Source organism: Chiloscyllium plagiosum, chromosome 30 (genome assembly GCF_004010195.1).
Source record: "Chiloscyllium plagiosum isolate BGI_BamShark_2017 chromosome 30, ASM401019v2, whole genome shotgun sequence".
Taxonomy (NCBI): Eukaryota; Metazoa; Chordata; class Chondrichthyes; order Orectolobiformes; family Hemiscylliidae; genus Chiloscyllium; species Chiloscyllium plagiosum.
This window is the reverse complement of record NC_057739.1, coordinates 2,323-27,374: the sequence shown is the minus strand read 5'-3', so window position 1 is coordinate 27,374 and position 25,052 is coordinate 2,323. Positions and strand designations below refer to the sequence as shown.

Sequence of the window (25,052 nt, the reverse complement as noted above, 5' to 3'; positions counted from 1 at the left end):
TTGTCCACATTAAACTCCATTTGCCACCTCTTAGCCCAGCTCTGCATCCTATCTATGTTTCTCTGCAACCTACTACATCCTTCGTCACTATCCACAACTCCACTGACCTTAGTGTTGTCTGCAAATTTAATAATCCACCCTTCTAAGCCCTCATCCAGGTCGTTTATAAAAATGACGAACAGCAGTGGACCCTTGCGGCACACAGCTACTAACTGGACACCAAGATGAACATGTTCCATCAACTACAACCCTCTGTTTTCTTTCAGCAAGCCAATTACTGATCCAAACTGCTATGTCTCCCACAATCCCATTCCTCCACATTTTGTATAATAGCCTACTGTGGGGAACCTTATCGAACGCCTTGCTGAAATCCATATACACCACATCAACCGGCTTATTCTCATCTACCTGTTTGGTCGCTTTGTCAAAAAAGTCAATAAAATTCGTTAGGCACGACTTACCCTTCACAAAACCGTGCTGACTGTCCCTGATCAGATTATTCTTTTCTAGATTGTTATAAATCCTATCTCTTATAACCTTTTCCAAAACTTTACCAACAGCTGGTAATTACAGACTCACTGGTCTGTAATTACCAGGGTTGTCTCTACTACCCTTTTTGAACAAGGGAACCACATTTGCTATCCTCCAGTCCTCAGGCAGTATTCCTGTAGACAATGATGATTTGAAGATCAATGCCAAAAGCTTGGCAATCTCTTCCCTTGCTTCCCAGAGGATCCTAGGATAAATCCCATCCGGCCCAGGGGACTTGTCTATTTTCACACTCTGCAGTATTTCTAATACCTCTTCCTTGTGAGCCTCAATCTCTTCTAGTCTAGATGCATGTATCTCTGCATCTTAACTGCCAACATTTTCATTTTCTATAGTGAGCACTGTCAAAAAATATTTATTTCGTGCTTCCCGTATCTCCTCTGACTCCACACACAACTTCCCACTATTATCCTTGATTGGCCCTAATTTAGCTCTCGTCATTCTTTTATTCCTGACATACCTATAGAAAGCCTTAAGGTTTACCCTGATCTTATCCGCCAACAACTTCTTATGTCCCCTCCTGGCTCTTCTGAGCTCTCTTTTTAGGTCTTTCCTGACTTCCTTGCAACCCTTAAGCAACGTAACTGAATTTTCACATTTTGTCCTTACATAAGCCTCCCCCTCCTTCTTGACCAGGGATTCCACATCCTTAGTAAACCATGGCTCATGCGTTCTATATCTTCCTCCCTGCCTGACAGGTACATACTTATCTAGGACACACAGGAGCTTTTCCTCGAATAAGCTTCACATTTTTAATGTGCTCATCCCCTGCATTTTCCTTCCCCATTCTACGCTTCCTAAATCTTTCCTAATTGCATCGTAAATTCCCTTCCCCCAGCTGTAACTCCTCCCCTTTCCATCACTAAAGTAAACCTGACAGAATTGTGATCACTGTCTCCAAAGTGCTCACCTACTTCCAAATCTAACACCTGGCCAGGCTCGTTACCCAGTACTAAATCTAAAGTGGCTTCGCCCCTTGTAGGCCTGCCTACATACTGTGTCAGGAAGCCCTCCTACACACACTGGACAAAAACTGACCCACCTATAGTACTCGTACTGTAGTTATCCCAGTCAATATTTGGAAAGTTGAAGTCCCCCATGGCAACTACCCTGCCTCTCTCACTCCTATCGAGAATCATCTTTGATATCCTTTCCTCTACATCTCTGGGACTATTCGGAGGCCTATAGAAAGCTCCCAGCATGGTGACTTCTTTCCTGTTTCTAACCTCAGCCATACTACCTCAGTTAACGAGTCCCCAGACATCCTTTCTACAACTGTAATATTGTCCCAGATCAACAATGCCACATCTCCCCCTCTTTTATCATCTTCTCCGTTCTTACTGAAACATCTGAATCCCGGAACCTGCAACAGCCATTCCTGTCCCTGCTCTATCCATGTCTCTGTAATGGCCACAGCATCGAAGTCCCAAGTACCAACCCGCGCTGCCAGTTCACCCACTTTACTTCAGATGCTCCTCGCGTTGAAGTTCACACACTTCAAACAGGTTCTCGCTTGCCAGTGTCAGATACTTGATTTTGGAACTCCCTACTCTCATCCTCTTCTGTACCTGGCCTACAATTTTGGTTCCCGTCCCCCTGCTTTATTAGTTTAAATCCACCTTAATAGCTTTGGCCAATTTCCCACCCAGAGGAATGGGTTTGATGAAGACCATCTTGCTTGTAGAGGTCCCACCTACCTCAGAAAGAGCTCCAATTATCCAAAAACCTGAAGACCTCCCTTTTGCACCATCCCCGTAGCCACGTGTTCAACTCCTTTCTCTCCCTATTCCACGCGGCACAGGCAGCAAACCAGAGAAAACAACTCTGTTTGTCGTAGCTCTAAGCTTTCATCCTAGCTCCCTGAATTTCTGCCTCAAGTTCCCATCTCTCTTCTGACCTATGTCATTGGTGCCAATGTGGACCGTGACTTGGGGCTGCTCTCCCTCCCCCCGAAGGATCCCAAAAACACAATCAGATACATCACGGACCCTGGCACCCGGGAGGCAGCACACCAACCGTGAGTCTCTCTTGTCCCCACAGAACCTCCTATCTGTCCCCCTAACTATTGAGTCCCCAATGACTACTGCTCTGCACCTCTTCCCCCTTTCCTTCTGAGCAGCAGGTGTCCCACTGCTTTCCCCTGGTAAGTCATTCTCCCCCCCACCCCCATTAGCGTTTTTAAAAAATAATCTCTCCTAAGTGCATAATTTGAGGGGAAAAAAACTGATCTGTCCATATTTAGTCCTCTTCAAAAGGTCTGTTGACAGAACTTTGAAAGCAAATCATTGCACCGTTTTTGTGGTGTTTTTTTTTACATGTTTGATGTTAAAGAACCAAAAATGAATCAAAATAAAAATTTTATACCACAGAAATGTAATTTTTGGGGCTGGAGGTGATTACAGAGATAGGGAGGGTTGTGAAGCTGGAGGAGATTATAAGATAGGAAGGATTGTGAGGATAGAGGGGGTTTACAGAGATGAGGTCGGTTGTGAGGCAGGGGGGGTAATAGGGATGGTTATGAGGTCTGAGCGGGATTACAGAGATAGCGTTGTGACACTAAAGGAGATTATTATCCAAGCAGCACTGTTGTGTACTTATGGGACATGGACTGTAGCATTTCAGGAAGGCAGTTCATCACCGCTTTCTCCAAGTCAAAAAAGATCGCCAATATATACTGGTCTTGGCAGCAAATGAATGAAGCCAAGCTGTGAACCCTCCCAGCAGATTGGCTGTGAAGTTACAAGCCTCTCTGGAAATTGAGTTGGGACAAAAGAAAAACAAACGAGCAAACAGTGACATTTCACAGCTGACCTTGGAGATCATTATCAAAACTATTCACAGCTGGGGTTCAGCTGAGTGATTTTATGACTCTTAAAAGATTAGATTAGATTAGATTAGATTACTTACAGTGTGGAAACAGGCCCTTCAGCCCAACAAGTCCAGACCGACCCGCCGAAGCGCAACCCACCCAGACCCATTCCCCTACATTTACCACTTCACTAACACTACGGGCAACGTAGCATGGCCAATTCACCTAACCTGCACATTTTTAGACACTGGGAGGAAACCAGAGCACCCAGAGGAAACCCACGCTGACACGGGGATAGATCTTACTCTGTTTTATTTTAGTAAATAGTCAACATAGGTCTGATGGTGTGTTGAATATTTTTTTAAAAATATAAAACATAGGTACTCAGTTTATTCTAAGGTAGTTTTTTAAAGCAGTAAGACTGTGCCTTTTTCTGGGTCTGTAGTTTGTTTAAGGTCCAAAAATGGCCATTCATAAATTCTTCCTGTCAGATGTCAGAGATTAGGGAGAATTTCAATGATCCTGATGATGTCTGCAGGAAGTGTGGTTGCAAATCCGATTGGATCATGTGGATCAGTTGGATTGGTAGTTAAAGGCAATGAGGAATTTACAGGAACCAGGAGATGTGATAGATGGCAGTTTCTGGAAGATAGAGAAACCTCGGATATAGTCAGGTAGATGGGTTACTTGTAGGAAAGGTAGTAGAGGTATGCAGGTAGTGCAGGAGTCTCCTGTAGCTATCCCCATCTCAAATAACTATGCTGTTTTGGACAATGTAGGGGCTGATAAATTCTCAGGGAATGTAGCACTGAAAGCCAGGTTTCTGGTACTGAGACTGGCTCTACTATAATGAGGGCTACATTGGGTTCCGATCGATCAGTGGTGATAGGGGTCTCTAGTCAGAGGCACAGACTGCCGTTTCTACAGCTGACAGCGAGACATCAGAATGGTGTGTTTGCCTCCCTGGTGCCAAAGTCAAAGTTGTCTTGGAGAGGGTGCAGATTATTCTCAAAGGGGAGAATGACCTGTAGGAGGTTGTTGTACATTGGTATCAATGACATAGGAAGAGAAAAGGACCAGGTCCCGATGAGAAAAAATAGGAAATTAGGCTGGGGGTTAAAATGTAGGTCCTTGAGGTTGGTAATATCTGGAGTACTCCCAGTTCACATGCTAGAAAGAACAGGAATAGTAGGATAGAGAAGATTAATGCATGGTTGAGGAGCTGGTGTAGAGGAAAAGTATTCACATTTTTGGATCATTGGAATCTCTTCCAGGATAGAATTGACCTGCATAAGGAGGATGGATTGATTAGATTAGATTCCCTACAGTGTGGAAACAGGCACTTCCACCAATAAGTCCACACGGACCCTCCGAAGAGTAAAGCACCCAGACCCATTCCCCTGCCCTATATTTACTCCTGACTAATGCACCAAACACTATGGGCAATTTTATCATGGCCAATTCACCTGACCTGCACATCTTTGGATTGTGGGAGGAAACTGGAGCACTCAGAGGAAACCCATGCAGACATGGGGAGAATGTGCAATCTCCACACAGTTGCCCGAGGCTGGAATTGAACCTGGGCCCCTGGTGCTGTCAGGCAGCAATGATAACCACTGAGCCACCGTGCTGCCCTAATTGCACCTGAATTAGAAGGGGACTAATATACTGGCGGGGCAATTTGCTTGTACTATTCAGGAGGCATTAAACAGTAAGGGAGGGGCATTACAGAGATAGGGAGGATTGTGAGGCTGGAGGGGGACTGTGTGGAGTTTGTACATTCTCTCTGCATGGGTTTGCTTTGATTTCCTCGCGTCTTCCAAAGATGCTTAGGTAGATTAGCCATGCTAAATTGCCTGTAGGGATGTACAGGCTGGGTAGATTCGTCATAGTGAAGATCCAGAATCCCAGGCGGGACCCCTTGGTCTCAAGATCGGCCAAAAGAATCACTAGGAGTATGGCTGTTTAAAGCAAGGTTACATGTTTAATAAATTAAGGCAACCTGGTGCAGATTTGTCCAGCAACAGAGGTTAAAAGCTTCTGTGTGCCGTGGAGAAATGGCGCAATTACATTTGAAAATTACACATTACTTACATTTTTTTAAGAGACACACAGCCTTAATTACAAGAAAAGACCAATCAAATGTAATAAGGTGACATGATTGACAGCAAGCTAATCCAATGGTATTTCCTGAGAAACAGATTGCTTTATGCACAAAATGATCCCATGCTTGCTAGTTCAAGGTTGGTTTGAATACCAAATCACTGTCTTATGATTCATATTATGAAAACTCAATTATTTTATCTCTAAATACAACCAACTCAGCAAAACATCAGTTCAAGTTCACAGTGTCAAAAGAAAAATCTAAAGCCATTTTGTTATGTTATTTTAAATTGAAAAGCCATTTTGTGGTTAATAAAAATCTACATATATTTGTTTCTTCTGACAGCAGTCTAAATTCAAATTTTAGATCCTCAATAGGAAATACATGGTTACAAGGATAGGGTAGGAGTCTCTTCGGAGGGTTGAAGAGGCCAAATGGCCTGTTTCCACACTGTAGCAATTCTATGAAAATTCCATTAGTTTTAAAATATTTATTGGAAAGGATTGACCAGATCCAAAAGCTAAAGTTCTGAAATGGACAAAGGCCAATTTTGATGGTACAATGCAAGATCTTCCAAAATTTGACTGGGGGAGGCTACTCCCAGGTAAAGGGATGGCTGGAAAGTGAGAACGTAAAAAACAGAAGTAGTAGGAGCAGGAGTAGGTTATCTGGCCCCTCAAGACTGATCCACCATTTCATAAGATCATGGCTGATATTATCATGGACTCAGCTCCATTTTCCTGCCTACTCACCATAACCCTTACTTCCTTTACTATTCAAAAATCTATCTTTTTAAAATCTTTAAAAACATTCAAGAAGGTAGCCTCAACTGCTTCACTCTGCAGGGCGTTCCACAGATTCACAACCCTTTGGTTGAAGTCATTCCTCCTCAACTCAGTCATAATCTGCTCCCCCTTATTTTAAGGCTGTGTCACTTAGTTCTACTTTCACCTGGCTGTGGAACCCACCACCCTGCTTCTAATTTATCAATCCCTTCATAATTTTACATTTTTTGACAAGAGCCCCCTCATTCTTCTAAATTCTAATGAATACAGTCCCGGTCTACTCAATCTCTTCTCATAAGCCAACCCCCTCAATTCCAGACTCAACTTATTGAACCTCCTCTGCACTCCAGTGCCAGTACATTCTTTCTCAAGTGAGGAGACCAAAACTGTACACAGTACACCAGCACCCCATACAGCTGCAGCGTAACCTCCCTATTTTTAAACGCCATCCATCTAACAATGAAGGACAATATTCCACTTGCTGCCTTAATTACCTGCTGCACCTGCAAACCAATTTTTGTGATTCATGCACAAGGAAACCCAAGTCTCTGCACAGCAGTGTGCTGCAATTTTTTATCATTTACATAATAGATTATTTTGCTGTTATCCTGACCAAAATGAATGACCTTACATTTACCAACATTGTAGTCCATCTGCCAAATCCTTGCCACTCACTTAACCAATCTACATCCCTCTGTAGACATTGTGTCCTCTGCACACTTTGCTCTACCATTTCTCTTAGTGTCATCTGCAAACTGTGACACACTGCACTTGGTTCCCAACTTCAAATCATTTGTGTAAATTGTAAACAATTACGGTCCAACACTAATCTAAACATCCACTTATCCTCACTCTTTACTGTCTGTTAGTTAACCAATCCCTTATCTATAACGTGCACCTTTATGTTATGCAGAAGCCTTTTGTGTGGCAGTTTGTCAAATGCCTTCTGGAAATCCGGATATATCACGTCCTCCTTTTCCCGTTGTCCAACATGCTTGTAATAGTTTAGAATCCGTGCAGTTATGAAACAGGCCATTAGGCCCAACAAGTCCACACCAACCCTCAGAGTATCCCACCCAGACCCATTCCCCTACCCTATTACTCTACATTTCCCCTAATTAGTGCACCTAACCTATATAATCCCTGAACACTATAGGCAATTTAGCATGGCCAATTCATCTAACCTGCATGCCTTTAGACTGTGGGAGGAAACCCATGCAGTCACAAGGAGAAAATGCAAACTCCCCAGGGACGGTTGCCCAAGGCTGGAATCAAGGCTGGCACTGTGAGGCAGCTGTGGTAACCGCTGAGCCACCATGCCACCCGTATCTTCAAAAATTTCAGTAAATTAGTTAAACGTGACCTGCCTTTCATGATTCCATGCTGCATCCTTCCGATGGGACAATTTCTACCTAAATATCCTGCTATTTCTTTCTTGATCGAATTAAGCATGGATCCCACGGTAGAAGTTAAGCTAACAGATCTATAGTTAGTTGCCTTCTGTCCCACCTTTTTTAAAAATAGTGGCATCATATTTTTTGTTTTCCACGGTGGGTGGCACGGTGGCACAGTGGTTAGCACTGTTGCCTCACAGCGCCAGAGACCCGGGTTCATTTCCCGCCTCGGGCGACTGACTGTGTGGAGTTTGCACGTTCTCCCCGTGTCTGCGTGGGTTTCCTCCGGGTGCTCCGGTTTCCTCCCACAGTCCAAAGATGTGCAGGGTCAGGTGAATTGGCCGTGCTAAATTGTCCGTAGTGTTAGGTAAGGGGTAAATGTAGGGGTATGGGTGGTTTGCGCTTCGGCGGGTCGGTGTGGACTTGTTGGGCCGAAGGGCCTGTTTCCACACTGTAAAGTAATCTAATCTAATCTAATCTAATCAATCTGCAGGAACTATTCCAGAGGCCAGCAAATTTTAGTGAGTTACTATATTAGCTATTTCCCCTGCCATCCCTTTTGATCCCCTGGGATGCATTCTGTCAGGGCCAGGAGACCTGTCTACCTTTAACCTGTTAGCTTGCCAATACTACCTCTATAGTGATAGTGATTGTTTCTAGGTCCTCACCTGCCATTGCCTGTTGATCTCTGAGTCTAGGGAGAGACTGTCCTTGAAGGTGGAGCCAGGGTATGCCAGGCCTTCAAAAATGAGATGAGTGTACAGAGACAGTATGTTTCTGTTAAGGACAAGGCTGTTAGCTGAAGGGAATACTTGATGACTGGAGAAGTCGAGACTCTGGTCAAGAAAATGAAGGAGGCATGTGTCAGTATAGACGGCTGGGTTCGAGTAAATTCCAAGAGGAATGTAAGTGCAGTAGAAGTTGGGGGTATCCGTTAGTCTTGTGAAACCATAGATCTGTTCCTGGGAACTCTTGCTTCAGTCTTGATTGATAGAGCAGTGTCTGTTGTGGCTGTAGAGGCCCACGTGGGAGTGGCAGTCTCGGTTGCAGCCTGTCCTACGGTGTTGCCTTGCTGCTATTTTCTCAGTGGGTGCATTTTTCTTCAACAATAAGTTTCAGCCTCTCTTCTCCCCTTTTTAGACCTCTGCGTAATTCCAGCCTTCAGCGAGTGCATTCGCTTATAATGTCCTTCCACCTCTTAACGTTCATATTGACTTCATGCCTCTCTTGCAGACATGTTTGAAACAAGATTGTGTTCTCTTGCCAGGGGCCAGTTTTCCGTGCAGCAAGTCTTTGTGAATCCTCCCATCTAACATGTAGACCAGCCAGCTGAGATGGCGTTGTTGGAGCAGGGTGAAGAAGCTGGGTATCTGGGCGCGATCCCAGACAAATTGTTGATAACTCGGTCAGTCTACTTGATGTCCAAGATGCATCTCAGGCTGCGAAGGTGGAAGGCATTGAGACGCTGCACTTGTCTGGGGTAGAGTCTCCAGGTCTCGCTGCCATAAAGCAGTGTGCTGAGGACTCGGGTCCTGTAGACTGCAACCTCTGTGTGAGTCGTCAGCCTTCTGTTCTCCCAGACTCTCTGTCAGCCTGACAAATGTTGAGGCTGCTCGTCTGATCTGTCTGTTGATCTCTGAGTCTAGGGAGAGACTGTCCTTGAAAGTGGAGCCAGGGTATGTAGAAGTGTACTCGAGGGAAATCAGGAGGGCAAAAATGGAGACATGAAGTAGGTTTATGGAGAATCCAAAGAGATTCTACAAATACATCAAGGATAAAAGAGTAACTAGGCAGAGAATAGGGCCCCTGAAAGATCAACAAAGCCATCTACGGAACCACAGCAGGTGGGAGAGATGCTGTACTGTATAATTTTTACTGGAGAAGGATATGGAAGCAAGAGAATTTGGAGAAATAAATAGTAATAATTTGAATAGTGTCCATATTATAGGAGGTGGTACTGGATGTCTTAAATCGCATAAAAGTGGGACCTGCGACCTGATCAGGTGTATCCTAGAACTTTGTGCAAAGCTAGGGAAGTGTTTGCTGGGCCCCTTACTGAGATATTTGTGTTATCGATTACCACAGGTCAAGTGCCAGAATATGTGTGCCATTTAGGAAAGGTGGTAAGGAAAGGCCAGGGAACAATAGACCGGTTGAAGATCTGAAATCTTGTGGAGGGGGAGGGGCGGGTCCCTCGGTCAATAAACACACCTGTAAACGATTCTTTGTCAATCACACAAGCAATAGTTTATTCTATGATATGGCTCGGGTCGGTAGACTTTCATTAGCCCACAAGTACGAGTACTTCTAAATCATCAAAAGAATACAGCGACTTTACAGAGTTTGCATAGGGTAAATATACATTGTTCATAGTCAGACATGGAGCATGATTGCATGGTAACAACCAATCAATACATGATAGTTGCTTGATCCAATGATAGTAACTGGTAAATAATTTAGATCATAATGATTTAATTGTCTACTTCTGCATTCTAGTGGTGAGCTATTTATGTAGCTTTAGAGACTAGCTGCAGGTAGTCACGTAGGCACAGAGCACCATTTTGTCTCCAGCTGCAATTTATAATTAACCTTCTGTATTTTGTTGGAATTACATCAGTCTGCAGTTTCTTGTTTCTGTCTGGTTTTAGTGCAATCTCATTTCGCAATGCAGGAGCCATTTTGTGCAGCCCCTTCAGCCATTTTGTCCTATCTCCCAGATGCCCATATCCTCATGGTGAGCCTGAAGTTATTGGCAGGCAAGTTGGAAGGGATTTGGAGGAACAGGATTTATATTTATTTGGAAATGATTAGGGATAGTCAACATGGCTTTGTGCATGGAAATCATATCTCACTAAATTGATTTAAATTTTTTGAAAAAGTGATAAGACTGATAAAAGCTGAGCAGTGGACATAGTCTCTCTGGACTTCAGAAAGACATTCGACAAGGTTCAAAACAGAGTGGTTAGCAAGATTAGATCAAATGAAATACAGAGAGTACTAGCCATTTGGATACAAAATTGGCTTGAAGGTCAAGACAGAGGGTAGTGGTGAAGGGTTGCTTTTCAGACGGGAAGTGTGTGATCAAGGATCAGTGCTGGGTCCACTGCTTTGTCATTCATATAAAAGATTTGGATACGAACATAGAAGGTTCAGTTAGTAAATTTACAGATGATTGGAGGTGTAGTGGACAGCGAAGAAGATTACCTCAGAGTACAATGGGACCTTGATCAAATGGGTCGTTGCAATTTAGTTTAGAGAAATGTGAGGGGATGCATTTGGAAAGGCAAATCAGGGCAGGATTTATACACTTAATGGTAAGGTCCTGGAGAGTGTTGGTAAACAAAGAGACCTTGGGGTGCAGGTTCAGTGTCCTTGAAAGTGGAGTCACGGGTAGGCAAGATAGTGAAGAAAGTGTTTGGTACGCTTGCCTTTATTGGTCAGTGCACTGAGTATAGAAATTGCGACATTATGTTGTGGATGTACAGGACATTGGTTAAGCCACTTCTGGAATTCTTTCAGTTCTTGTCGCCCTGCTGCGGGAAGGATGTTGTGAAACTTGAAAGGGTTCAGAAAAGATTTGCAAAGATGTAGCCAAGGTTGGAGTGTTTGAGCTATAGGAAGAGGCTGAATAGGCTGAGGCTATTTTCCCTGGATCATAATGATTTAATTGTCTACTTCTGCATTCTAGTGGTGAGCTATTTATGTAGCTTTAGAGACTAGCTGCAGGTAGTCACGTAGGCGCAGGTCGTCACGTATTAGAAACTGAGAGGTGACCTTATGGAAGATTATAAAATCATTAACATGGATAGGGTGATAATTTGGAGATGCTGATGTTGGACTGGGGTGTACAAAGGTAAAAATCACACAACACCAGGTTATAGTCCAACAGGTTTAATTGGAAGCACACTAGCTTTCAGAGTGTCACTACCACCTGATGAAGGAGCGACGCTCCGAAAGCTAGTGCTTCCAGTTAAACCTGTTGGACTATAACCTGGTGTTGTGTGATTTTTAACTATGGATATGGTGAACAGTCAGAATCCTTTTCCCAGGTTAGGTGAGTTAAAAACTAGAGCGTGTAGACTTAAGGTGAGAGGGATAAGATTTAAAAGGGATGTAAGGGGCATATTTTCAAGCTGAGCATGGTACGTATGTGGAATGAGCTGCCAGAGGAAGTGGTGGAGGCTGGTACAATTACATTTAAAAAGGCATCTGGTTGGATATATGATTAGATTAGATTCCCCACAATGTGGAAACAGGCCCTTCGGCCCTACCAGTACACATCAACCTTCCGAAGAGTAACCCTCCCAGACCCATTTCCCTCTGACTAATTGACCTAACACTATAGGCCTTTTAGCTTGGCCGTTCACCTGACCTGCACATCTTTTGACTGGAAGGAAACTGGAGTACCCAGAGGAAACCCACGCAGACACTGGAAGAATGTGTAAACTCCACACAGACAGTCATCCGAGGCTGGAATCAAACTTGGGACCCTCGTGCTGTGAGGCAGCAGTGCTAACCACTGTGCTGCCCCAAATAGCAAGAATTTGGAGGGCTATGAGCCAAACGTCTCTATGACACTAATAAATTAAAATTGGGATGGGTTTCTCTTTTATGGAGAGGTAGCAGAAGCTTATAATTGTCCTTGGAGCTCAGAAGGTTTAAACAGTGATTAAATCCAGGTGCAGATTTGTTTCCAGGATATTTAATCTGCAGAGAGAAATTATTAAAATTGTCACAATTTTTAGTAACCACTTTCAGATAATTGGCAAAAAATGCAGGGTGAAAATGTGAAGATAATTTTACTCAGTAAGTTCTGAGCATCTAGAACAATCTGAACTACCGGTAGCTGGATGCAGATTCAGCAATTATTCTCAAAAGATTTAGAGGGCTATGGGCAAATGACGGGGGAGTTGGGACAGATCCACATCTCCAGAGGGAGAGAGTACAGTGGGTTGAATGGACACCAGCCCTGTGATATTGCCCTGTTCATTGTGAATGATGAAGCTCATCCCAGGGCAGAGAAAGAGGATCCCGCCACTCCCTTCTATTGATGGCAGCTTCAGACCAATAGGAGGAGAGTTGGATTGTCCTCTCGTCAATGGGAGTGAATGAGGGGCATGACCAGCAGCATGACACATGACCATGAACTGTGTAGGTGCAGTGTTGCTGTGAATGGGGATTCTGAGTGTGAAGGGAATGGGAGAGAAAACAGAGATCGAGGGAAAACTTGAGTTAGAGGGCTGGGAGGTTTTATAAATACACAGTTATATAAATATAAATAGGCTGCTGGGCTTGAGTTAGAAATGCCCGGTAAATTAAAAATCTAAAGAACTGTGGATGCAATAAATCAGAAACAAAAACAGAAGTTGCTGCAAAAGCTCAGCAGGTCTGGCAGCATCTGTGAAGAGAAATCAGATTGTCTGCATGGGTTTCCTCCCACAATCCAAAGATGTGCAGATTAGGTGACTTGGCCATGCTAAATTGCCCATTGTATTCAGGGATGTGGAGGTTAGGTGCATTAGTCAGGGATAAATGTAGAGTAAAAGGGGTCTGGGTGGGATACTGTTCATTAGATTAGATTACTTACAGTGTGGAAACAGGCCCTTTGGCCCAACAAGTCCACACCGCCCTGCCGAAGCACAACCCACCCATACCCTTACCTAACACTACGGGCAATTTAGCATGGCCAGTTCACCTGACCTGCACGTCTTTGGACTGTGGGAGGAAACCGGAGCACTCAGAGGAAACCCATGCAGACACGGGGAGAACGTGCAAACTCCACACAGTTAGTCGCCTCAGGCGGGAATTGAACCCGGGTCTCTGGTGCTGTGAGGCAGCAGTGCTAACCACTGTGCCACCGTGCCTCCCACCACGGTGTTCAGAGGGTTGGTGCTGTGTAGAAGGGCCTGTTTCCACTCTGTCGGGATTCTACAATTCTTTATGATTCAATACTTCATTGGGCAGAGAATTCCACAAATTCACAACTCTCTGGGTGAAGAAGTTCCTCCTCAATTCAGTCCTAAATCTGCTCCCCCTAATTTTGAGCCTAAGGCCTCTATGTAGTTTCACCCACTAGTGGAAATATCTATTCCCTTCGTAATTTTATATGTTTCTATAACATTCCACCCTCATTCTTCTAAACTGCAGTGAATATAATCCCAGCCTACTCAGTCTCTTCTCATAAGCCAACCCCCTTAACTCCGGAATCAACCTAGTGAACCTCCTCTGCACCCCCAGTGCCGGTGCACCCTTTCTCAAGTAAGAAGACCAAAACTGCACACAGTATTCCAGGTGTGGCCTCACCAGCACCCTTTCCAGCTGCAACAAAACCTTTTAAACTCAACCCCTTTCGCAATGAAGAACCAAATTCATTTTGCCTTAATTATCTGCAGACCAGACTTGTGTAATTCATGCACAAGGACACTCGTGTCCCACTGTGCAGCAGCATGCTGCAATTGTTTTTCCATTCAAATAGGAGTTCTTTTTACTGTTATTTCTACCAAAATGGATGACTTCGCATTTATCAACATTGTACTCCACTTGCCAGACCTTTGCCCACTCACTTAAATCATCTATATCCCTCTGCACACTTTGCTCTGCCACACATCTCAGTGTCATCTGCAAATTCCAAATCATCTTTGTAGATTGGAAATAATTGTGGTCTCAATACTGATCCTTGAGGCACACCACGACAAACTGATTGTCAATCAGAAAAGCATTCATTTATCCCCACTCTTTGGTTCCAGTTAATTCACCAATCCTTTCTCTATGCTGATATATTGCCCCCCTCCTCGTTAAAGCCATGCATCTTTATCTTATGCAGCAGCCTTTTGGAAATCTAGATACACCACATCCCCCTTGTCCACTGTGCTCGTAATATTCTCATAGAATTCCCGTGAATTAGTTAAATATGACCTGCCTTTCATGAACCCACACTGTCTGCTCAATGGGACAGTTTCTATATGATGTCTTGCCATTTCTTCAGATTCTGAAACTCCACAGAAAATAGACCCAGCCTATTCAGCCTCTACATATAATTCAAATGCTCCAACCCGAGCAACATTCTTGTAATTTTTTTCTGGATTACGTGGTACCTTTACAAGCCTGACCGGTTGCCTCTGGGCAGAGCTGGAACAAATTTCCTCGTGGGGGCTTTTGTCAGTTGCATTTCAAACTAGTATGACAGGGGCTAGGAACTAAAATGTAGGCTTAGATGGGTTGGATTCAGATCAGGAAATTGGAGGTAGAATATTAGTGATGCAGTCAGTAGCTCAGGAAGACAAAAAAAAAGGAGGATTAAATGAGGATTGAGTCTTGACATCCCAAGAATCAAGGGAGGAAAAAGTGAGGACTGCAGATGCTGGGGCGGATATGGAAGGATCCCTTGGGGCCTTGGAGGGAAGTAAGGGGGGAGGTGTGAGCACAAGTTTTGCATTTGGCGGATATGGAAGGATCCCTTGGGGCATCCCAAGAATCAGTCTGGTGAACCTTGTTTACAGTCTCTCAGTAACCAAAATATCCTTCCTTGGGAAAGGAGAACAAAAGGTGCACACAAAGGCCCTGACCAAAAGGTATCCCTGCTCCTCTACCTGAAACCTCTCACTATGAAGGCCAACATATCATTTGCATTCTTCACTGCTTATTGCTCCTGCCTGCTCCCTAAAAGAGAAACAAAATGGGATCAGAGTCTCTGATATAAAATTGTTGAACAGTGTTCCCATTCTATCCAAGCTGGTCATCAAGCACCTATTTAGTCCCGTTTTTTTTAGCACTCAGCGTGTAACCTATATGGTACTGCCTTGTATGATTATCTAAACATGTCTTCAAGGTTGCAAAGTCCCTGCATCTGTCACCATTTCAGATGCTGCCAGACCTGCTGAGTCACTCCAGCACTTTTTGTTTTTACTTTCAGATTTCCACCATTTTGCTAAAGCATTTACAGTCAGAATTATATGGAAACAGATCCTTCAGGCCAACTCATCCCGATATCCTAAACTAATCCACTTCCATTTGTGAGCGTTTGGCCCATATTCCTGAACACTTCCTATTCATATACCCCTCCAGATGCCTTTTCAGTATAATTGTACCTTCATCTCCCACCATCTCTGGCAGATTGTTCCAACCTCAGAGTGAAACGTTTGTCCCTCAGGTCACTTAACCTTTTTCCCTCTGACATTTAACCAATGCCTACTAGTCTCCCACCTGAGGGAAAAAAGACCTTAGCTATTAATCCTATCCATGCTCCTCTATAAGATAACCCTCAGCCTCCAACACTGCAGGGAAAAAGCGCTAGCCTATTCAGCCTCCTAGCAAATAACCTTGTAGATCTTTTCTGAAACCTTTCCAAGTTTAACAACATAGATTCGTAGAGATGTACAGCATGGAAATAGATCCTCATCCATGCTGACCAGCTCATTCCTTACATGCACTACCCTTTGCTTAAAAAAAAGTGCCACTTTGGTCCCTTTTAACTCCTTCCCCTCTTATGGTACACCTATGCCCAATAGTTTTGGATTGTCCTACTCTGGGAAATAGACCTTGACTATTCACCTCATCCAGATTCCTCATGCTTTTGTAAACTTCTATAAGGTAATTTCTCTGCTTCCGAGACTCCAGGGAAAATAGCCCCAGTCCGTTCAGCCTCTACCTATGGTTCAAACGCTCCATCCCTAACATCGGGAAAAAGTGAGGACTGCAGATACCGGAGCTCAGTGTTGTAGAGTGTGTCGCTGGAAAAACACAGCCATTCAGGCAACATCCGAGGAGAGGAAGATTCAATGCTTCGAGGAGAATCCCTGATGAAGGACTTATGCCCGAAATGTCAATTCTCCTGCTCCTTGGATGCTGCCTGACCGCCATCACACTCTTCAACTCTGACATCATCTTTGTAAATTTTTCTGAACTCTTTCAAGTTTCACAACATCTTTCCTATAGCAGGGAAACCTGAATTGAACAAATTCGAAAAATGGTCTGTCCAATGTCCTGTACAGATGCAACATGACCTCCCAACTCCTATACTCAATGCACTGACCAATAACCGCTAATGTACCAAACACCTCCTTCATTATCCTGTCTACCTGCAATTCCACTTTCAAGGAACCATGAACCTACAAGGTCTCTTCAGTAACAATAGGAACTGACCATTAAGTGGATAAGTCCTAACCTGATAACATCTTTCGGAAATCAGGGAGACAAGAATTGAACGCAGTATTCTAAGATTGGCCTCACTAATGTCAGTGACCTCCCAACTCCTACACTCAATCACAGAATTCGTAGTGTGGAAGCAGGCTATTTGGCCCACAAGTTGACACCAACCATTTGAAGAGCCCTATTCCTTTAACCCTGCATTTTCCATGGCTAATCCATTTAACCTTCATATCTTTGTACTGTGGGAGGAAACCATGCAGACATGGGGAGAATGTGTAAAATCCACTCAGGGTGGAATTGACCCCAGGTGCCTTTATTGGTCATTACATTGACCAATAAAGGCAAGCATGCCAAATACCGCCTTCAGCACCCCATCTCCCTAAAACTATGCATTTGTTCTTCGCCCTTCGGAGGGATTGAAGGGTATGGGAGAAAATAGGAAAAGGATTGACTTGTAGATCTATAAAATGCTTCTCCTTTGTTCCTGTCACTCCCACCTCTATCTCTTTCTATAGTTTGGTGCAAATACTTACTGGTTCCCTTCCCTGAAGGACATTTATGAACCAGTTAAATATTAATGATAATCCAGCAGTTTCCCTAAGTGTCATCTCCACAAGTGACCAGATTAATTTCTGTCAGGTTTCAAAGCTTGTGTGTTTTTCTGGTTTCTCCTGATACATTTATTTTCTGTTTGAAAGGTTGATCTGCAATGAAAGATTTCAAACAAAACGACATCCAGACCTGACAATAATCCTGTTTATCATAGTCTGATTATCTCTGGATCTTGAACATTGAAGGAAAAATCACTGTTCACACTGGGGAGGAACACATAATAAGTGTATGTTGAAGCATCTGAGAAGATTAGTCTAAAATGTCCAAACATCAGCGCAATCACACTGGGGAGAGACTATGGAAATGTGGTGATTGTGGGAAGGGATTTCTTTACCAATCCCGTCTGGAAATGCACCAACGCAGTCACACTGGGGAGAAGCCGTTTACTTGCTCTGATTGTGGAATGGGATTCCCTCAGTCATCCCACCTGCTGATACATCAGCGAGTTCACACTGGGGAGAGACCATTCACTTGCTCCCTGTGTGGGAAAGGATACACACAGTCATCCCACCTGCAGATACATCAGCGAGTTCATACTGGGGAGAGACCATTCACCTGCTCTGATTGTGGGAAAGGATTCACTCAGTCATCTAGCCTGCGGAAACACCAGCGAGTTCACACTGGGGAGAAACCATTCACTTGCTCCCAGTGTGGAAAGGGATTCACTCAGTCATCTGACCTGCTGATACATCAGCGAGCTCATACTCGGGAGAGACCATTCACCTGCCCTGACTGTGGGAAGGGATTCACTCAGTCTTCCAACTTGCAGACACACCAGCAAATTCACACCACAGAGAGACCATTCACCTGCTCCGACTGTGGAAAGCGATTTAACCATTCATCCAGCCTGCGGATACACCAGCGAGTTCACACTGGAGAGAAACCATTCACCTGTTCTGAATGCGGGAAGAGGTTTACCCAATCATCCAATTTGCGGAGTCACCAGCAAGTTCACACGGGGAAGAAACCATTCACCTGCTCCAAATGTGGGAAGGGATTCATTCGGTCATCCCACCTGCTGATACACCAGCGAGTTCACACTGGAGAGAGACCATTCACCTGCTCTGATTGTGGGAAGGTGTTTAACCAATCATCCAACCTGCTCAGTCACCAGCGAGTTCACACAGGAGAGAGACCGTTCACCTGCTCTGATTGTGGGAAGGGATTTAACCAATCATCCAACCTGTGGAGACACCGACAAGTTCACACTGGGAAGAAATGTTCACTCAGTCAACTCACCTGCTGAACTACCAGCTTGTTCACTCTGGGGAGAGTGTTGTTTCATCCAGTGTGGGAAGGGATTCATGCTGTCATCCGAACTGTTAACACACCAGTGAAGTGACACTGGATGGATCCTGTTCACCTGCTCTGTTTGTGTAAAAGGATTTGCTGTTTGCAAATATCCAGCAAATTCACAAAGAATGGCAGGTGAATGGTTTTGCCTTTACTCACAACAAGAAATGAATCTTGGTCATTGGGCAGTTTGCATTGATATTAATAAACCCAGCTGTATTAAAGGTGCTGAAACTGTCAGTAAAATATCAATACATTTGTGTGATAAGGTTTGAAAATGATCACAATGTCGCTGTACATCAACACATTTACACTGGGTAAAGACTGTCCACCTTCATACTGTTTGTAAAGTGGGTTTGTGGATTATCAGGATTGCTTAAGCAGCAATGAGTTCCCTAGTATCTGTCTGTATTAGATTTTGATGATGTTGTCTACATCCAAACTGCATTTTCTGGACCAATTTCTGATGTTTGTAAATACCACAGGTTCAGTGAATTATTTGGGATCAAAAATAATACAAATCAGCTTTTCGTTAAAACTATGTTGCATTCATTCTGAGTGCCTTAGAGATCAGGTAATCATGTGAGCAGTTGGGGGGAAAGCATATCTAGTGTGGGATATATCTTGTAGTGCTGGAAATGTAGCTACTTGTGCTGTTGGACTTTGTGTAGACAAGAGGTCACGCTTTCAAGGTGAGAGGTGGAAAGTTTAAGGGGAATACACGCGGCAAGTACATCACGCAGAAAGGTGGTGGGCGTCTGGAACACGTTGCCAGCAGAGGTGGTCGGGACAGGCATGGTAGATTCATTTAAGGTGTGTCTGGACAGGTGCGTGAGTAGAGGAATGCTTAGGAATTGACCGACAGGTTTAGACAGTAGACTTGGATCAGCTCAGGCTTGGAGGACCTGTTCCTGGGCTGTAAATTTTATTTGTTCTTTATGATACAAAAGTAATGGGTGGTAAATAGTAGGATAGTCTTAGCTTACAGGAGGATATAGTCATGCTGGTCAGACAGGCTGATCATTGGTAAATGGAATTCAATCTGGATCAGTGAGAAGTGAGAGATTTGGACAGAATAACTGGTCATTGCATTCGGCTGTTAACCAAAAGGTTTGCGGTTGGTAGATCAGCCAGGGAGGGAAGCCTCTTTCATTTTCCCACCAGCGTATTCCTTGACACTGTCCTGGATTGTCAGTGGGGATTTTGGCTGCGAGACAATTTTGTCAGATGTTGCTCGTGCCACAGTTAGACCTCAACTAGCTTCTAATGCCTGGTGCTGCAAATTATGAAGAAAAAATTGGAAGCTCACTTTTAATTGCTAAATAATTTACTGTCCCTTCACCTCTGATAGAAATCCTATGATCATGAACATGAGGAAAGAGGCCACCCTTTTAGCCAGGCAAATAAACATGTGAAGTCAAGATTAGAGTGGTGTTGGAAAAGCACAACAGGTCAGACAGCATCCGAGGTGCAGGAAAAATCGAAGTTTCGGGCAAAAGCTCTTCATCAGGAATGAGGCTGGGAGCTTTGGGGGTGGAGAGATAAATGAGAAAGGGGTCGGGGTAGGGCTGGGGAGAAGGTGGCTGAGATTGCACTAGGTGGTTTGAGGTGGGGGTAAAGGTTATAGGTCGGAGAGGAGGGTGGAGCGGATAGGTGGGAAGGATGATTGACAGGTGGGACAGGTCATGAGGACGGTGCTGAGCTGGAAAGTTGGAACTGAGGTAAGTTGGGGGGAGGGGAAATAAGGAAACTGGTGAAGTCCACATTGATGCCCTGGGGTTGAAGGGTCCCGAGGCAGAAGATGAGGCGTTCTTCCACCAGGTGTTGGGTGGTGAGGGAGTGGCGGTGGAGGAGGCCAGGACCTGCATGTCCTCGGCAGAGCGAGAGGGGAGTTGAAATGTTCAGCCACATGATGGTGGGTTGATTGGTGTGGGCGTCCTGGAGATGTTCTCTGAAGCGAGAAGGCATCTGGTCTCCCCAATATTGAGGAGACCTCATCGGGAGCAATGGATAGAATAAATGATGTGTGGAAGTGCAGGTGAAACTTTGATGGATGTGGAAGGCTCCTTTGGGGCCTTGGACGGAGGTGAGGGGGTCCAGGTGAATTTAAGGTTGGGTGGAATGTGTTGGTGAAGTAGGTGAATTGTTCAACCTTCTCGTGGGTGCATGAGGTGGCGCCTATGGAGTTATCAATGTGACAGAGGAAAAGGTGGGGAGTGGGGCCAGCATAACTCCGGAAGATGGACTGTTCTATGTAGCCGATGAAGAGACAGGCATAGCTGGGGCCCAGACGGGTGCCCATGGCTACCCTTTTTGTCTGGAGGAAGTGGGAGGACTCGAAGGAGAAAGTGTTGAGGGTAAGGACCAGTTCAGCCAAATGAATTAGTGTCAGTGGAAGGGTAGAACATAGAACAATACAGCACACAGCACAGAACAGGCCCTTCGGCCCACGATGTTGTGCCGAACTTCTAACCTAGATTAAGTACCCATCCATGTACCTATCCAAATGCCGCTTAAAGGTCGTCTTTCCTAAAGTGAGGCGACCAGAACTGCACACAGTACTCCAACTGTGGCCTAACCAAAGTCCTGTACAGCTGTAACATCACTTCACGACTCTTGAATTCAATCCCTCTGCTAATGAACGATAATTCTCCATAGGCCTTCTTACAAACTCTATCCACCTGAGTGGCAACCTTCAAAGATCTATGTACATAGACCCCAAGATCCCTCTGTTCCTCCACCTGACTAGGAACCCTACCATTAACCCTGTATTCCGCATTCTTATTTGTTCTTCCAAAATGGACAACCTCACACTTGGCAGGGTTGAACTCCATCTGCCACTCCTCAGCCCAGCTCTGCATCATATCTAAGTCCCTCTGCAGCCGACAACAGCCCTCCTCACTGTCCACAACTCCACCTATCTTCGTATCATCTGCAAATGGGTACTGGTGGGGACATTGGAAGAGGAAGAAATGGCAGGCTTGGAGGTCCTGGTGAAGGCAAATAAAGGTGTAGAGGGATTGGATGTCCATGGTGAAGATGACACGTTGGGGGCCGGGGAAACTGAAGTGTTGGAAGAGGTGGAGGGCAGGGGTGGTATCTCGAACATCTATGGAGAGTTCCTGGACTGGGGGGAGAGGACAGTATCGAGTTAAGTGGAAGTGAATTCGGTGGGGCAGTAGCAGTGGGGCGGAAGTGGTAGCGACAGTGGCGCTGCGGGGGTGGAAGTTGTGGAATGTGTGATGTCACTGATGATGTAAGAGGGTGAAGTGATGAAATGCATGGTTTGTATCAAGTAGTAGGAGGCGGAAGTAGCTACGGAAGTAGCTGTGAAGGGGGTGGAAGTTGCAGAACGCATGGCATCAGTGATGTCAGAGCAGAAGTGGTTGTGGGTGGGGGGGGAGCGGAAGTGTGTTTTCGGTTGGTCCTAGTGTTGGTGGATCTAGTGGCGGTCGCAATGGCAGTTGATTGTCTGGCAGTCATGGAGGCAGCATGAGCAGCTGTGGCTGCAAACTGTCGGTCGTCGAGGGCGGAAATGATGTAATCGATCGCCGTGGTGATGGTGTCTGGCACGGCCTCGTGGCTGATGGTGGCTGAGCAGTTCCGGAGGCCGGGGAAGCTTCTAGAATGTTTGAGGAGCGCTGACTATTGAGGTGGGAATGTAAAAGTTTGTACTAACAGTTTTTCATGTTGGAAATTGTGTAAAAATGTTGTTTGTTCAAAGTATGAATTCTTCTGAGGATATAATACATTCGTGGTCCTTTGCAGTTCTGAGAGAGTGTGGAAATCAGTTGAGGCATAGTTGACTGTCAAGAGGTTAGGTGGTAGTGCATGGTTGCAAGTGTGGAGCGGAGAATCTGGGAGGAGAATCATTGCTGGAGGTTTTGAATTTGTAGTCTTTACTGGTTATTGTGTTCAGATCCAAACTGTGTTGGTCTGAATGTGGTTCTGTTTCCATGTGGGATAAGTTGATTCTGGAGGCAGGCACTGCGGAAAGAGATGTTGCTGTTTCAGGACGTGGTTGAAGAGCTTCAGGGCAGAGGAGATGACCTGGGGCTTGCAGTGAGAGAGAGACTCACTGAGATCGTTGTAGAGGAGGAGAACTTCTTCAAGGTAGGCATCCTTGGAAGATGATTCACATTAGGGTTAAAGTCAACAAAGTGGGTACTGCAGATGCTGGAGATTAGAGTCAAGATTAGAGTGGTGCTGGAAAAGCACAGCAGGTCAGGCAGCATCCGAGGAGCAGGAAAATCAATGTTTCGGGCAAAAGCCCTTCATCAGGAATGAGGCTGGGAGCCTCTCAGGGTGGGGCTGGGGAGAAGTTTGCTGAGAGTGCAATGGGTGGATGGAGGTGTGGGTAAAGGTGATAGGTCGGAGAGGAGGGTGGACCGGATAAGTGGGAAGGAAGGTGGGACAGGTCATGGGGACGGTGCTGAGCTGGAAGGTTTGAACTGCTGTATTATATCATCAGAAGAATTTATATTCTCAACAAACAATATTTCTAGACTATTTTCAACATCGAAAACTGTAAGTACAACCTCAATAGTCAGCGTTCCTCGAACATTCCAGAAGCTTCCCCTGGCCTCCGTAACTGCTCGGCCACATGGCCATGAGGCCGTGCCAGAACCAACAGCCGCCGTGACTGCCACCAGATCCGCCACTGCTGTGATCAATGCTAGGATTATCTGAGAACACACATCCACCCCCCCCCGCCCACCTTTGCCACTGCCACAGCCACTTCCGCCCTGTGACTTGACCCACTCCATGTGTTTCGTCACTTCCGCCCCCTGCATCATTAGTGACGTCATGCGTTCTGCGACTTCCACCCCCACAGCTGTCGTCATCGCTACTACTTCTGCCCGCACTGGCGCCACTCACCTGCACACTGCTGATACGCTCCCCACGGATCCTACTGTCACCATCCCTGCCCCCCGAGAACCCTGAGGGGTGCACCACTTCCGCAAATAACTCCACCCCATTCTCCCTACCACCACGCCCACTCCTGTTACAGACTCTGCCCCCACTCCCAGCTCCAGTCCTATACTGGAGTCCTATACTCCGGTCCTAGCTCCCAGCCCAGCCAAGTTTTCACTATCCACCCTAGATCTCCCCCTCACTAAGGATGAGTGATCAGTCTTCAGCAAAGGCCTTACCTTCATCCCGCTCCATCCACGCATCAAAGAATTCAATATGCATCGTGATGTTGAACATTTCTGCGCACACTGCCTCAGAACTTACTTTTTTCATCAGGACTCCCGCCCACCTTCTGAGGACCCCTTGGCCCACCTCCAACACATCCCATTGACCTGGACACCCATGCCGGTCTATTATCCAACTTTGATCTCTTTACTTCCAACTGCCACCAAGACATTGACCGCCTCAACCTGTCCACCCCACTCCAACCTCTCACTCACAATATGCAGCCCTCCACTCCTTCTGCTCCAATCCCAACCTCACCATCAAATCAAAGGTGGGGGTGCAGTGGTAGTTTGGCACACTGACCTCTACACAGCTGAAGCCAGGCACCAACTGGAAGACACCTCCTACTGCTCCCTCAACCATGACCTCCCACCATCACCAAACCATCATCTCCCAGACCACACACAATTTCATCTCCTCAGGGGATCTCCCACCCACAGCTTCCAACCTCATTGTTTGGGAACCCTGCACTGCCCAATTCTACCAACTACCTAAGATCCACAAGCCTGACTACCTGGTCAACCCATCGTCTCAGCCTGCTCCTGCCCCACCAAATTCATCTCCACCTTCCTCGATACTGTCCTATCCCCCTGGTCTAGGAACTCCCCACATATGTTCGGGACATCACCCATGCCTCCACCTCCTCCAAGACCTCCATTTCCCTGGCCCCCAATGCCTCATCTTTACCATGGACATCCAGTCCTTTTACATCTCCATCCGCAATCACCAAGGCCTCAAAGTCCTGTGTTTCTTCCTCTTCCTACATCCTCACCAGTACCCTTGCACTATCTTATTTGTTTGGCTGAACTGGTCCTCACCCTCAACAATTTCTCCTTCAAATCCTCCCACTTCCTTCAGACGAAAGGGGTAGCCATGGGTGCCTGCTTGGGCCCCAGCTATGCATGTCTCTTTGTCGGCTACGTAGAACAGACCGACTCAACACTGACATTTTTTTACAAACTCACAGACTGCCACAGCTATCTGGATTACATCACCTCCTGCAAAAATACTATCCTGTTTTCCCAATTCGTCTTGCCTCCGCCACATCTGCTCCCAGTAGGACCAGTTCCACCACAGAACACACCAGATGGCTGCCTCCTTTAAAGACTGCAACTGCCCCTCCCATGTGGTTGAAATTTCCCTCCAACGCATCTCATCCA

The 25,052-nt window shown here is 45.5% G+C and overlaps 1 protein-coding gene across 12 annotated transcripts in view; it reads left to right on the top strand.

The window, feature by feature from the left end:
* The window catches only part of LOC122564677 (zinc finger protein 239-like), a 74,498-nt gene extending 55,267 nt beyond the window's left edge, over positions 1-19,231 (top strand). For 11 of the 12 annotated variants that reach the window (XM_043719763.1, XM_043719758.1, XM_043719761.1 and 8 more), the window contains one exon: positions 17,487-19,231. In XM_043719763.1, the coding sequence (XP_043575698.1) occupies positions 17,660-18,646 (987 nt within the window). In that variant the 5' untranslated portion in view covers positions 17,487-17,659 and the 3' untranslated portion in view covers positions 18,647-19,231. Of the gene's footprint in view, positions 1-9,027; positions 9,047-17,486 lie in introns of those variants that run through there. The other variant, XM_043719757.1, reaches the window with a different exon arrangement.
* Positions 19,232-25,052: the final 5,821 nt, after the last annotated feature.